We start from the raw sequence: 16,305 nt of genomic DNA, 5'->3' as shown, positions 1-16,305 counted from the left end.
ACTAATTTTTAAAAAAATAATATTTTACAAAATTTTTTATGACTGCATTAGCAAAATATTCAAAAATCGTCATTTTTTGGGTAAAAATAGTCAAATCGTCATTTGTCAATTTTTGACCAAAAAATCGTCAAAATGACGATAAATCGTCAAATCTGGCAGCCCTGTTTACGTTTTCGCTCGATTCAAAATGCTCTCACCATCTTAATGGCTGCTCTAAGGCAATTTCAGGCAAAAGAAGATGTTCTGCACTTAAAATGTCAATATTTGTTGTGTTTTTGTATGAGAATTCAAATTACAACAACATATTTTTACATTTAAAGTTCGATCAGGTGGGCTGATGCATCTACCTTGGTAATTGTATGCCTGACTCTGCTCTAAAAACTCTTTCATTTAGTGCCTCTCTCTAACTCACTCTGTTGACATAATTTGGGTTCTTTACTTCGTAACTAAGCGTTATTTATTTTTAATTGTTGAAGTTTATAAGCGCTAAGGCGACCATCAGACCATCTGCTTTTTCACATGTATGTTGTCACTTTGGGTATACTAATATACAGAACAGCTGATGTCATACATGTGAAAAAGTAGATGGTCTGATGGCGGCCTAAGTGGGTTAAAGAAAATATATAGAAAAAAACGGTTTTGTTTTTTCATTACGTTTTGATACTTTTGAACAGTTTGAGAAGAGAATTCATTGAAAAGAATAAAGCATGCATCATAGACTAATGGATACTTTACATGATATGTTTTTTGCATATGAGTTGTCACTTCTCCCATACAAAATGTATATGCAAAGTGACAACTCATATGTAAAAAACATAACGTGTAAAGTGCCCATAAGGGTCATTATTATATGTTTACTTTTACTATTGCATATATTTTACGCAAAATTAATCAATTTGGACGAATTAAAAATAAAATGTTCATATTAAAAGTTAATGCCAAGAAGGTCCTCCATGAAATTTAATTTCCATTTTTTAGTTTAAGTTAACGGGAATGCTATAAATCTGTTCGGAAAATCCAAACTATAACAAAAGAAGACTTGTAATAATGGGGGTAATGAAGATATAGACACCTCACAATCGTTCACGTGGTTCAGAATCGTTTTTCCTGGTCAAAACTCTGCAACTTGGAACGGATGGAAATATTTGCATAATTCTTATTTTATTCGACAGATAACACTTTAGCCACTAGCGGTGCGAAAGAATACAAGTTCAAAGTTAGAGAAATGAGTTTTTTATATTTTGCATTAAAATATGTGTGTTTTTGAGCTTTTCATAAAAATACAAAAAAATTTAACAAAAAAAAAGATGTTTTTGAATTTTTTTTCAAAAAATTTTAATTTTTTGAAAATATACTCCTTGGGTTTTTATAAAACTCTTAAAAAGCTCATATATTAATGAGGTGACCATGTGTGTGAAAAAGCTATAATTTATATGGGAAACGGTATGGAAAAACGCAAATTTTTACCCATGTAATTTCAAAAAAATTAAAAAATTGTTAAACGGACGGAACGTGACTTGTATAAAAGTATATATGGACTGAAAGAGGACACTCTCTGTTATAGTTTCTGAGAAATAGGAGTTTCTTTCTCAAGAAATTTGCACTAATTACGTATTTTCCACAATTGGAAAACATTTTTCTTCTGTAGGAGCCCTCCACGCACACACCTTTCAATATTTTGATCTAATTTTTAGATTTCCTTAGTTGCAGTATGTTTACTGTCGATTAGCATGTAGAAATTAACAATCGCTGACAACAAAAAATTGGGGTTTTTGGCCAGAAAAATCGATTTCTGCAGGCCTATTTTGTAACTTTTATCGATTCAAAAGTTGTTAAAATGTCTTTTCTTGTTGCGACAACTACAAAACAAACAAATGAAGTTGCTGTAAAATAAACAATGAGTAAAGTTGTTAAAAAGTTACAGAATAGGCCCCCTGAACCACTGTGCACCGGAATGTTCTCACCGAGTATGTTCGAATACAACTTTACAAATATTTTGTTCTGAATAAAAACTACATAGGGTTAGCTTTTGATGGGAACTATATCCTGAAATAAAAATATCCTGGAAAATATTGTAATTTTTGCCGTGTATGTTAGAATGGAGTGTGGTGACCAAGAAACTCAATATAAAATGCCAAAAAAATATAACTTAACAAACATTTTGTTCTGACTAAAGACTACATAGGGTTAGGCCATGTTTATATTATAGCCTTTTGTAGGGTTAACCTTCTTAATTAGGATTTACTTGAAGTATGCGTAAAGGAATGGACATTTGAAACCCAGTGGATTTGTTAAATCTTCTTATATATAAACGTACTATTAACTTTTGATGGTAACTATATCTTCAGATCGAAATGTCCAAGAAAATATAATTTTTCCCAAAAAATCGTCTTCGAACTTTTTTGAGTTGTCGGGTTTGAGTGACTTGACCGCGGAAAAATTCAGTAATCCGTCGTCTATAAACTAGTTATCTAGGCTTTAACACAAGACTGTCTGCAAATACAACTCTGATTTACTAACACATACATACATTTGTCGGCTGTCTCCCAGCTGTCCATAATTTTTTCACAGACAGCCGCGTTAACAAGTTTTTAACATTTTTTTTTTTTTTTGTAAAAATAAGTGAGATAATAATTGAATTGTGTTGAAAACAAAAGAACATGAACAAAAACAAAATATGTGAACGGAAAACAAGAAAAAATCGACGATTTTCATTCATAATTCTAAAACTGTTTTTGCAGTTGCCTGGACGCCTACGTCACGTTCGTTGTAAGAATTTGCAAGTTTGATCAGCTCATTTGAATTCGAATGTTGTGTGCCGGACTTTGCAATTCCTTGCAAAAACATAAATATTTGGTTATTAAAATAATTACAAAATAATATGCTGTTTATATTGGAGCCTTTTTCAGGGTTAACCTTCCCTGTCGGTTTGTTAAATCCGGTTATATATAAACGGGGTATGAAAAGATTAAAAAAGATTGTTAAATTAAATCTTATGCTTGGTTTACATTTACGAAATCCTCTCGTTTTCAACCGACAAATCCATAGGTTAAACGTCAAATGAAATCCAATGGGTTTCAGTAGTGGGATTCTGTAACTCATTTTTGCTGTTATCGATAATCGTCGGTAAAATGAATATGCTTATAATTTCGATAATTAACGAAATTTTTCGGTAAGTTAACGATGAGTACAAAGTAATCGCTAGCCTCTACCGACACAAACAGTGATGCCAACTTTTTTTATGTTTTTAGTCATAATTTTGCGATTTTATTTTACCGATTTTTGTCGGTAACAGCAAAAATGAGTTACATTTTACATCGCACTACAGATGAGATTTCATTTGACGTTTGAGCTGTGGAATTGACAGTTGAATTCGAGTGGATTTCGTAAATGTAAACTTAGCATTATCCGCCAAACGTCTTGTTTGTCAAATCAGCTGACTTCTTGCAAGTTTTTGCAAATTATTGTTCGATAATATTCTGCAAATTTTTAGCTTCGAAAGAGTAAAATTAGTTGAGAGAAGTTACTAAGTACTTGCAAGTACTTTTTACTTGCGAAGTTATCGTACAGATCTAATACTAAAATAATCTGACGAATTTTACTATGAAAAATAAATAAAAATGCATTTAAATCGGCCATTGGCAGCGCCTTTATTCGCGAGTAAGCAAAGTGAGTTTGTCTCTCCACTCACACAATAGGTTTGTACGATAACTCAAAAGTTTGTAAAAATTTGTACAAACTTTTACAAAATGCTGTTCGATAACAAACTTGTTCAGTAAAAGAGAAATGATAAGTACTTGCAAGAACTTGCAAATACTTTTTACTTGCGAAGTTATCGAACAGGCCTAATGTACATCATTGGAAAAACATGCACTCATACAATAACAACTGTGTTTGCACAAATTGTTGTTGTATGCTGATTGCTGCTTTAAATTGTCTAAAAAATACAAAAATTAATAAAAAATAAATGATGTTGCAAAAACTTACAAATGTTTACATAAGACAACTTTGTTTTTCTTTTACAGCCATTCCTAAATACCTGGTAGTAAAATTGTTTTTCTCAAGTGAAAACTAAAATATCTCTAGTAAAATGTCGGAACTTTTTTCGATAAAAACTGAAGTCTTGGCCAATGGTTATCAACATGACGATTCTACCAATGACACAAATACGCTAAGCTACAATACAAAAAAACTTGAAAAATATGCAAATATGGTAAATGATATTAAAGAAGAGGAACTAGACTTGGATAAAATGGAAGAATTTTTACCCGAGAGTGTCGATAAATCAGTAATTGATATAATTAAAAAAGAGGACGCAGATGAAATGGATGAATTTTTGCCAGTGCAATCTCCTAGCTTCTACTCACCGTCATTACTCACATGGAAATCTGATGACATGTTACAACATGTTACACAACAACATCTAACTAATACAATAAATGAACAGATATCTTTACCTAAATTAGAAATAATGGATGTTCAAGAAGATGAACAGAATGGTAATGGCCCTAATGTCGATGATATTGAAGAGGAGGATTCTAGGGATGTTTCCATGGTTTCAAATAAAAAAGTAGGAAAATATAATAAATCCGATATTTCATTTTCTCGTGAACATAAATGTGAACTATGTATTAGTTCTTATACAGACTTGTATGCTCTACAGAGACATATGAGACTTAAACATCCGTTGTCTGTAAATACCGAATATATCTGCGAAATATGTAATCAAAGATTTAACACACAGGTCGGTCTTGATAGGCATTCTTATCGGCTTCATCCAGAAGGTCAAAAACGTACGAGACATAAATGTGAGCTATGTGATTCTTCTTATACAGATGGTAGAAATCTCCGGGCACATATGAGAAGTAAACATCCTTCGTCTATAGATTCAGAGTATATCTGCGAAATTTGCAGCCAAAGATTTACCACAAAAACAGGTCTTAATAAGCATTCTTATCGGATGCATCCAGGAGCTACTTCCACTCAAATGCCTACTAAATATAATTGTAAAATATGTGGTAGATGTTATACAGAAGAAAAGACTCTCGGAGCACATATGAGAAGTAAACATCCTTTGTCAATAGATTCAGAGTATATCTGCGCAATATGTCATAAACGATTTACCACACCACTAGGCCTTATTTTCCATTGTAAAAAGGTGCATTAAACTAAGTTGACAGTACCACGGACCGAATCTACTACAGCAATGATTTTACAGAATTCACTTACGGATTGTGACTGTACATGGGCAGCTACCAAAAACAAATCTGGGAAATGCGACATACTTGTAAAGAAGCAGTCCGGCCTTACCAAATATTAAAAAAAACCGTTTACGGAAAAAATTGTACATCCCAACGAAAAGGAGGAACTGCAAAAATAACTTTTCGGACAATTAATTATCACCAGTTTGTCATAACTACCATCGAATTCAAAAAAATTTGATTGCAAATCTTTCAATCACATACATAAATGTTTCTGTGGAATCACTACATCAGTAATTTCAATAGTGTAATATGTCATTTCGCTCAGCTGGTCAACTGTATCCTCATGAGACTATACATAGACATAGAGCTCATTTAAAACTGTTCACAATAAAATGTAAAGATTGATCTTGAGTTTTGTAAAATCATTCAAATGTACTTATTTTAAATAAAAATGTTAATAAAAATTATGCAAGAGTTTCATTTTTCATTTATTGCAAGACATATTTAAGTAATATTCGAAATTGATCTATGGATACCCCAAGTGCCAATATTATCTAATATGCTGTTTATATTAGAGCTTTTTGCTGGGTTAACCTTCTATAAGAGGATTTGTTTGAAATATAAGCAATGAAATTGACATTTAAAACCCAGTCGGTTTGTTAAATCCGATTATATATAAACGGGGTGTAATCTAATCTAAACAAGTAAAAAAACTATAAGTCGGCTTTGCCGACAGAGATATAACCTCAGCCTGGATTTCTATCCTTTATTCTTTATTCCAAAAAAAAAACTTATGTATTTAGGGGGGTTCTCAAAATGTTGGCCGTATGCACCGACAAAAGTATGGATAGGATTAAAGCTCAAACATTTGCGGGGATATCGATAGATAGGGCTTTTTTATCACACTAACCTGCGAAAAACATAATATAGCTATATTCGGTAATATATTCGGTTCGAGCCTTCCAGGCACTACATATGGTGCCATAAAGGTTTTTTACAACTTTCGGGATCTTTTCTCAAGAAGTATGGACTTGCCCCTAAAAAACTTTTACTGCCGTTATTGAGATAGTGAATGCAAGTTGCTTCAACTAAAATCAAAGTGATTCGAGAGCAGGTCTTAAAGTGAATTGATCCAAAATTTTGGTACCCGAAGGGGTGGACAAATATAGTCCACATTCGAACCTGATCTATATCTGGTAGATATTTTAGAATGTGTAAAGTATAGACCAAATCGGTCACTCCCATCAAGAGTTATCGTGTGCACATTTTTTCCGAACATTTTTGAACTTTTGTGGGGGAGGTACCTGAAGGAGTGAAACGATATGACTAATCTTCGAACTTAAACTAAGTTTGCACAAAATATTACAAAGACTAAATTGTGGACCGAATCGGCAGATCCGTTCGAGAGTTATCTTGCGCTCCAACCACTACATACGGTGTCATAGGTCTTTTCTTTACCTTTCAGGCTATTTTCTCAGGAAATATGGACTTGCCCCTAATGAAGATTATACCGCTATATGGGCGGCAGTGGATGCAAGTTGCTACAACAAAAATCAATGTGATTCTTGTTGAACAGGCCCTAAACTGAACTTTACCGAAATTTTGTGTGGGTAGTAACCGAAGGAGTAGACCGATTGAGTCTCGAAATTGTCAGTGAACTATAAGTATTTATGCCAAAATTCATCTGAAAACGTCAACTCCTTTTATATTTGGCCACCGTTTATTTGAACTCGCGACATAGTGCAGCGTTTTTTTTTTTTTGAGGTTATGCGCCATTATCTCGAGAACTATGGACTTGCCCTCGAAAAAGATTACAATGCCATAACGAGGGCCGCATGAACATCCTGTTACAAAAAATGCCATAACGATTCGTGGGGTGTTACTAAACTGCACATATTTCAAATTTTGTGTGGTTCAGGTAGGTACCTAATAATAAGTGCAGTTTAGTGACACTTCACGAATCGTTAAGAAATTTTTTGTAACAGGATGTTCGTGCGCCCCCCGTAACGTCATAGTAATCTTTTTCGAGGGCAAGTCCATAGTTCCCGAGATAATGGCGCATAACCTAAAAAAAAACGCTGCACTATGTCGCGAGTTCAAGTGGACCGATATAATCCATATTCGAACCTGATGTATGCCTAGAGGTAGTACTACCATAGGCAAAGCTTGGTTCAATTCGGTTACTACTTTCGAGAGTTATCGTGCGCACAAGTTTTGCGAAAATTTTTGAACATTTGTGGGGGAGGTACCTGAAGGAGTAGACCTATATGGCCCATCTTCGAACTTAAATCGAATCTGGACAAAATATTTCGATACCCAAAATTTGAATCGAATCGATTGATCCGTTCGAGAGTTATCGTGCGCACCAGCCAGCCAGACAGACAGACGGACATTGCTAGATCTACTCAAAATTGTCCGATATCGGATATCGTACAAACATACTTGGGATCTAAAACCATTATTTCGATGATTCACATTTTTGGTCATATCAAAGTGCAAATACCCTCTTTAGCCTAAAGGGGCTGAGGGTATAAAATGTGTACAGCCAGGTGAAAGGTATATATCGATGAGGCACATTTTTGGTCGTACCAAAGTGTAAATACCCTCTTTAGCCTAAAGGCTGAGGGTATAAAAATGTGTACAGCAAGGTGTACCTTTCGCCTATGGGGCTATATCGAAGTGTGTACATATCTTTAAATTTTTTTGTGGGAAAGTTTTATAACTTCAGGGAACCTCAAAAGTCAAATTACGGGTAGTTCCGTCACACAAAGTATCTAAGACCCTCAACATACTAAAAATCGGGAGGTACCGTTATATGAGACCTATACAAAAACATGGACCTATGTTGACTATTTTTAGTGAAGAAGTTTTCGTGACCACTGAAAATTCAAATGTCAAATTATAGCTAGTTTAAATTACAACTAGTTCGGTTAAAACTTGTAGCTAAAATCCTCAAAATACCGAAAATAGGAAGGTACCGTTATATGGGGGCTATACCTAAACATGGACATATGTTGGCAGTTTTTGGTGGAGTAGTGGTGTGACACCCAAGAACCTTAAATGTCACATTACAACTGGTTCGGTTGTTATTGTTGTTGTAGCAGCATTTAAACCTAGGTAGAAGCATAGGTTAAATGCTGGGTTGGCACCCGCTGGCCGAAACACTGTGGTTCTCGGTCAATCCGGTACGAAAGAGCCCGCTGACTTTTCCCATACAAAAGTTCACCGGAGATGACTTTTCCCACACAAAAGTTCACCGGAGATGACTTTTCCCATACAAAAGTTCACCGGAGATGACTTTTCCTATACAAAAGTTTACCGGAGATGACTTTTCCCATACAAAAGTTCGCCGGAGATGATTTTTCTCATACAAAAGTTCACCGGAGATGACTTTTCCCATACAAAAGTTCACCGGAGATGACTTTTCCCATACAAAAGTTCGCCGAAGATGACTTTTCCCATACAAATGTTAACCGGAGATGACTTTTCCCATACAAAACTTCACCGGAGATGACTTTTCCTATACAAAGGTTCACCGGAGATGACTTTTCCCATACAAAAGTTCACCGGAGATGACTTTTCCCATACAAAAGTTCACCGGAGATGACTTTTCCCATACAAAAGTTCACCGGAGATGACTTTTCCCAGATGGCTTTTCCTATACAAAGGTTCACGGGAAATGACTTTTCCCATACAAAAGTTTACCGGAGATGACTTTTCCCATACAAAAGTTCACCGGAGATGACTTTTCCTATACAAAAGTTCACCGGAGATGACTTTTCCCATACAAAAGTTCACCGGAGATGGCTTTTCCTATACAAAGGTTCACCGGAGATGACTTTTCCCATACAAAGGTTCACCGGAGATGACTTTTCCCATACAAAAGTTCACCGGAGATGACTTTTCCCATACAAAAGTTCACCGGAGATGACTTTTCCCATACAAAAGTTCACCGGAGATGACTTTTCCTATACAAAAGTTCACCGGAGATGACTTTTCCCATACAAAAATTCACCGGAGATGACTTTTCCCATACAAAAGTTCACCGGAGATGACTTTTCTCATACAAAAGTTCACCGGAGATGACTTTTCCCATACAAAAGTTCACCGGAGATGACTTTTCCCATACAAAAGTTCACCGGAGATGATTTTTCCCATACAAAAGTTTACCGGAGATGACTTTTCCTATACAAAAGTTCACCGGAGATGACTTTTCCCATACAAAAATTCACCGGAGATGACTTTTCCTATATAAAGGTTCACCGGAGATGACTTTTCCCATACAAAAATACACCGGAGATGATTTTTCCTATACAAAAGTTCACCGGAGATGACTTTTCCCATACAAAAGTTTACCGGAGATGACTTTTCCCATACAAAGGTTCACCGGAGATGACTTTTCCCATACAAAAGTTCACCGGAGATGACTTTTCCCATACAAAAGTTCACCGGAGATGACTTTTCCCATACAAAAGTTCACCGGAGATGACTTTTCCTATACAAAAGTTCACCGGAGATGACTTTTCCCATACAAAAATTCACCGGAGATGACTTTTCCCATACAAAAGTTCACCGGAGATGACTTTTCTCATACAAAAGTTCCCCGGAGATGACTTTTCCCATACAAAAGTTCACCGGAGATGATTTTTCCTATACAAAAGTTCACCGGAGATGACTTTTCCCATACAAAAGTTTACCGGAGATGACTTTTCCTATACAAAAGTTCACCGGAGATGACTTTTCCCATACAAAAATTCACCGGAGATGACTTTTCCTATATAAAGGTTCACCGGAGATGACTTTTCCCATACAAAAATACACCGGAGATGATTTTTCCTATACAAAAGTTCACCGGAGATGACTTTTCCCATACAAAAGTTCACCGGAGATGACTTTTCCTATACAAAAGTTCCCCGGAGATGACTTTTCCTATACAAAAGTTCACCGGAGATGACTTTTCCCATACAAAAGTTCACCGGAGATGACTTTTCCTATACAAAAGTTCACCGGAGATGACTTTTCCCATACAAAAATTCACCGGAGATGACTTTTCCCATACAAAAGTTCACCGGAGATGACTTTTCTCATACAAAAGTTCACCGGAGATGACTTTTCCCATACAAAAGTTCACCGGAGATGATTTTTCCTATACAAAAGTTCACCGGAGATGACTTTTCCCATACAAAAGTTTACCGGAGATGACTTTTCCTATACAAAAGTTCACCGGAGATGACTTTTCCCATACAAAAATTCACCGGAGATGACTTTTCCTATATAAAGGTTCACCGGAGATGACTTTTCCCATACAAAAATACACCGGAGATGATTTTTCCTATACAAAAGTTCACCGGAGATGACTTTTCCCATACAAAAGTTTACCGGAGATGACTTTTCCCATACAAAGGTTAACCGGAGATGACTTTTCCCATACAAAAGTTCACCGGAGATGACTTTTCCCATACAAAAGTTCACTGGAGATGACTTTTCCCATACAAAAGTTCACCGGAGATGACTTTTCCTATACAAAAGTTCACCGGAGATGACTTTTCCCATACAAAAATTCACCGGAGATGACTTTTCCTATATAAAGGTTCACCGGAGATGACTTTTCCCATACAAAAATACACCGGAGATGATTTTTCCTATACAAAAGTTCACCGGAGATGACTTTTCCCATACAAAAGTTCACCGGAGATGACTTTTCCTATACAAAAGTTCACCGGAGATGACTTTTCCCATACAAAAATTCACCGGAGATGACTTTTCCCATACAAAAGTTCACCGGAGATGACTTTTCTCATACAAAAGTTCACCGGAGATGACTTTTCCCATACAAAAGTTCACCGGAGATGATTTTTCCTATACAAAAGTTCACCGGAGATGACTTTTCCCATACAAAAGTTTACCGGAGATGACTTTTCCTATACAAAAGTTCACCGGAGATGACTTTTCCCATACAAAAATTCACCGGAGATGACTTTTCCTATATAAAGGTTCACCGGAGATGACTTTTCCCATACAAAAATACACCGGAGATGATTTTTCCTATACAAAAGTTCACCGGAGATGACTTTTCCCATACAAAAGTTTACCGGAGATGACTTTTCCCATACAAAGGTTAACCGGAGATGACTTTTCCCATACAAAAGTTCACCGGAGATGGCTTTTCCCATACAAAAGTTCACTGGAGATGACTTTTCCCATACAAAAGTTCACCGGAGATGACTTTTCCTATACAAAAGTTCACCGGAGATGACTTTTCCCATACAAAAATTCACCGGAGATGACTTTTCCTATATAAAGGTTCACCGGAGATGACTTTTCCCATACAAAAATACACCGGAGATGATTTTTCCTATACAAAAGTTCACCGGAGATGACTTTTCCCATACAAAAGTTCACCGGAGATGACTTTTCCTATACAAAAGTTCACCGGAGATGACTTTTCCCATACAAAAATTCACCGGAGATGACTTTTCCCATACAAAAGTTCACCGGAGATGACTTTTCTCATACAAAAGTTCACCGGAGATGACTTTTCCCATACAAAAGTTCACCGGAGATGATTTTTCCTATACAAAAGTTCACCGGAGATGACTTTTCCCATACAAAAGTTTACCGGAGATGACTTTTCCTATACAAAAGTTCACCGGAGATGACTTTTCCCATACAAAAATTCACCGGAGATGACTTTTCCTATATAAAGGTTCACCGGAGATGACTTTTCCCATACAAAAATACACCGGAGATGATTTTTCGTATACAAAAGTTCACGGGAGATGACTTTTCCCATACAAAAGTTTACCGGAGATGACTTTTCCCATACAAAGGTTAACCGGAGATGACTTTTCCCATACAAAAGTTCACCGGAGATGACTTTTCCCATACAAAAGTTCACTGGAGATGACTTTTCCCATACAAAAGTTCACCGGAGATGACTTTTCCTATACAAAAGTTCACCGGAGATGACTTTTCCCATACAAAAATTCACCGGAGATGACTTTTCCTATATAAAGGTTCACCGGAGATGACTTTTCCCATACAAAAATACACCGGAGATGATTTTTCCTATACAAAAGTTCACCGGAGATGACTTTTCCCATACAAAAGTTCACCGGAGATGACTTTTCCTATACAAAAGTTCACCGGAGATGACTTTTCCCATACAAAAATTCACCGGAGATGACTTTTCCCATACAAAAGTTCACCGGAGATGACTTTTCTCATACAAAAGTTCACCGGAGATGACTTTTCCCATACAAAAGTTCACCGGAGATGATTTTTCCTATACAAAAGTTCACCGGAGATGACTTTTCCCATACAAAAGTTTACCGGAGATGACTTTTCCTATACAAAAGTTCACCGGAGATGACTTTTCCCATACAAAAATTCACCGGAGATGACTTTTCCTATATAAAGGTTCACCGGAGATGACTTTTCCCATACAAAAATACACCGGAGATGATTTTTCCTATACAAAAGTTCACCGGAGATGACTTTTCCCATACAAAAGTTTACCGGAGATGACTTTTCCCATACAAAGGTTAACCGGAGATGACTTTTCCCATACAAAAGTTCACCGGAGATGACTTTTCCCATACAAAAGTTCACTGGAGATGACTTTTCCCATACAAAAGTTCACCGGAGATGACTTTTCCTATACAAAAGTTCACCGGAGATGACTTTTCCCATACAAAAATTCACCGGAGATGACTTTTCCCATACAAAAGTTCACCGGAGATGACTTTTCTCATACAAAAGTTCCCCGGAGATGACTTTTCCCATACAAAAGTTCACCGGAGATGATTTTTCCTATACAAAAGTTCACCGGAGATGACTTTTCCCATACAAAAGTTTACCGGAGATGACTTTTCCTATACAAAAGTTCACCGGAGATGACTTTTCCCATACAAAAATTCACCGGAGATGACTTTTCCTATATAAAGGTTCACCGGAGATGACTTTTCCCATACAAAAATACACCGGAGATGATTTTTCCTATACAAAAGTTCACCGGAGATGACTTTTCCCATACAAAAGTTCACCGGAGATGACTTTTCCTATACAAAAGTTCCCCGGAGATGACTTTTCCTATACAAAAGTTCACCGGAGATGACTTTTCCCATACGAAAGTTCACCGGAGATGACTTTTCCCATACAAAAGTTCACCGAAGATGACTTTTCCCATACAAAAGTTCACCGAAAATCAGGAGGTACCGTTATATGGGGGCTATACCTAAACATGAACCTATATTGACAGTTTTTTGGTGGAGTAGTGTTGTGACCCCTAAGAACCTTAAATGTCAAATTACAGCTAGTTTTGTTAAGAATTGGAGCTAAATCCCTCAAAATACTGAAAATCGGGTAGTGCCGTTATATGGGGACTATACCAAAACACGGGGGAGACATAGCACATCTTTGAATTTATATATAGGGTCGGTAGTGTGTTTTTCAATGCGTTACAAACAGAAAAACAAACTTTATATACCCTAATATGGTGGAGGGTATAAAAAGGCTTCAAATTTTTTAAAAAATAAATTACGAAATTAATATCAAACAAATTAAATGATGTTACAAAAACATACAAATAATTACATATGTAACTTTTTTTTCTATTTTACAGCCATAAGAAAATTGTAATGAGATTCTTGTTTTCCTGAATTGAAAAGTAAGATATTCAAAATAAAGATGTCAGAAAAGGTTTCCATAAAAAGTGAACCGTTTGCCAATGATTATAAAAAGGAAGATTCTAACAATGATACAAATACACTAGCATACAGTACAACAAAACTTGAACATTTTACAAATATGGGAAATAATATTAAGGAAGATAAAGTGGACCTGGATAAAATGGACGAATTTTTACCCGAGAATCTTGATGAATCCACAATTGATATAATCAAAGAAGAGGACGTGGATGAAATGAACGAATTTTTACCAGAAGATTCGCCTGGCTTCTACTCATCGTCATCATTCACATGGAAATCTGATGAGCGCACGGAAGCAATTATTACCGATGATGAAGTACAACCTCAAAATGTGGCACAGCAACATCTAACAAGTACAACAACGCAACAGATATCCGTACCCAAGTTAGAAATAATGGATGTGCACGAAGATGAGCATGATGGTAATGGACCAAAAGTCGATTCCATGGTGTCAAATAAAATTTATGGAAAATATAAAAAATCAGATAAAATCTGTGAAGATAAAAACCCAAAAAAATCTGATATTTCATCATCTCGTGAACATAAATGTGAACTATGTGTTAATTCTTATACAGACTTTTATGCTCTACAGAGACATATGAGACATAAACATCCTTTGTCTTTAAATGCAGAGTATGTCTGCGAAATTTGTAATCAAAAATTTACCACACAACCAAAGCTTGATAAGCATTATAACCGGATGCATCCTTCCATTCAAATATCTACTAAACATAATTGTGAACTATGTGATAATTCTTTTGCAGACGACAAAAGTCTACGAGCACATATTAGAAACAAACACCCTTTGTCTGTAAATGCCGAGTATATCTGCGAAATTTGTAATCACAGATTTACCACACAAACCGGCCTTAGTACGCATTCTACCCGGAAGCATTCCTCTCAAATACCTATCAAACATAATTGTGAACTGTGTGATAGTTCTTATATGAACGAAGCAAGTCTAATTAGACATATAAGAGATAAACATCCTTTGTCTATAGATACAGGGTATATCTGTGAAATTTGCAATCAAAGGTTTACCACGCAATTAGGTCTTGATAGGCATTCTCACAGGATGCATCCAAAAGCTCAAACACGTATTAAATATGAATGTGAACTGTGCGATTGTTCTTATACAGACCGTAGATATCTCCGGGAACATATAAGAAAAATACATCCTTCGTCTATAGATACAAAGTATATCTGCGAAATATGTAATCAAAGATTTACCAAACAATTAGGCCTTGATAGACATTATTTAAAGATGCATCCAGGGGTTCGTTCCACTCAAATATCTACTATACTTAATTGTGAAATATGTAATAGAGGTTATACAGACAAAAAAACACTCCGAAGACATATAAGAAATGAACATCCATTGTCTATTGGTACTGAGTATATCTGTGAAACATGTCATAAACGATACACCACGAAAATGGGACTTGCTGCGCATTCTAAAGCGATGCATCCTGAAGCTCATTCCACTCAAACACGAAATAAACATAAATGTGAACTATGTGATTGTTCTTATACAAAAGGTAGATCTCTCTCGGCCCACATAAGAGATAAACATCCTTCGTTTATAGATACAAAGTATATCTGTGAAATATGTAATCAAAGATTTACCAAATCATCTGGTCTTTATCAGCATTCTGCACGACAGCACCCAGAATTTCATTCCACTCAAACACGTAGTATATATAAATGTAAACTATGTCCTAGTTCTTATACAAAAAATAAAACTCTCCTGGCACATATAAGAAACCACCATATGTCGTCTATAGAAAAAGAGTACATCTGTGAAATATGTAATCGAAGATTTACCACACAAAGAGGTCTTGATGTGCATTCTTATATGACGCATCCAGAAACTCAAACACCTTCTGAACATAAATGTGATTTATGTGGTAGTTCTTTTAAAGAATTTAGAACACTAACGAAACATATGAGAAACAAACATCTTTTGTCTATAAATACCGAATATATCTGCGAAATTTGTAATCAATGCTTTGCCACAAAAGCAGGTCTTGTTCAGCATTCCAATCGGGTGCATAAAATAGTTAATTCCACTCAAATACCTACTAAAGATAATTGAAAACTATGTGATAATTATTAAACGGAAGATAAAATGCTACGGAGACATATGAGAAATAAATATTCTTTGTCTGTTGAATTTATAGCATAGTCGAAAAAGTCAACGGTAGCGTATTTCAACGTTTCTGCAGAAGGAAATAACCGATCTAACGGAACACATTTTATGGTGACATGCCTACAAAAAGGAACCACTAAAAATGTCCACAATAAAAAATAAAATTAATCTTGAGTTTTCTAAAAGTCCTTCAAACATATTATTTCAAATTTTGTTAGATTTAAAAACTTGTAAAACTTTTAAA

General features: G+C 35.7%; 2 protein-coding genes across 4 annotated transcripts in view; one reads left to right on the top strand and one right to left on the bottom strand.

Moving 5' to 3' along the window:
* Nucleotides 1-16,305, bottom strand: part of LOC141403759 (uncharacterized) — a 567,712-nt gene that overhangs the window by 440,737 nt on the left and 110,670 nt on the right. The gene's annotated exons all lie outside the window — the stretch shown is intronic.
* LOC141403735 (uncharacterized) overlaps nucleotides 1-16,305 on the top strand; it is a 22,134-nt gene extending 5,829 nt beyond the window's left edge. Inside the window, exon 2 of the mRNA XM_073986620.1 lies at nucleotides 13,828-16,305. Within this exon, the coding sequence (XP_073842721.1) occupies nucleotides 13,893-16,007 (2,115 nt within the window). The 5' untranslated portion in view covers nucleotides 13,828-13,892 and the 3' untranslated portion in view covers nucleotides 16,008-16,305. The remainder of the gene's footprint in view (nucleotides 1-13,827) is intronic.

This window comes from Musca autumnalis, unplaced genomic scaffold, assembly GCF_047663935.1.
Source record: "Musca autumnalis isolate F117 unplaced genomic scaffold, ASM4766393v1 scaffold_4, whole genome shotgun sequence".
Lineage (NCBI taxonomy): Eukaryota > Metazoa > Arthropoda > Insecta > Diptera > Muscidae > Musca > Musca autumnalis.
Note: the sequence above shows the minus strand (reverse complement) of the source record. Positions and strands in the feature narration are given on the sequence as shown.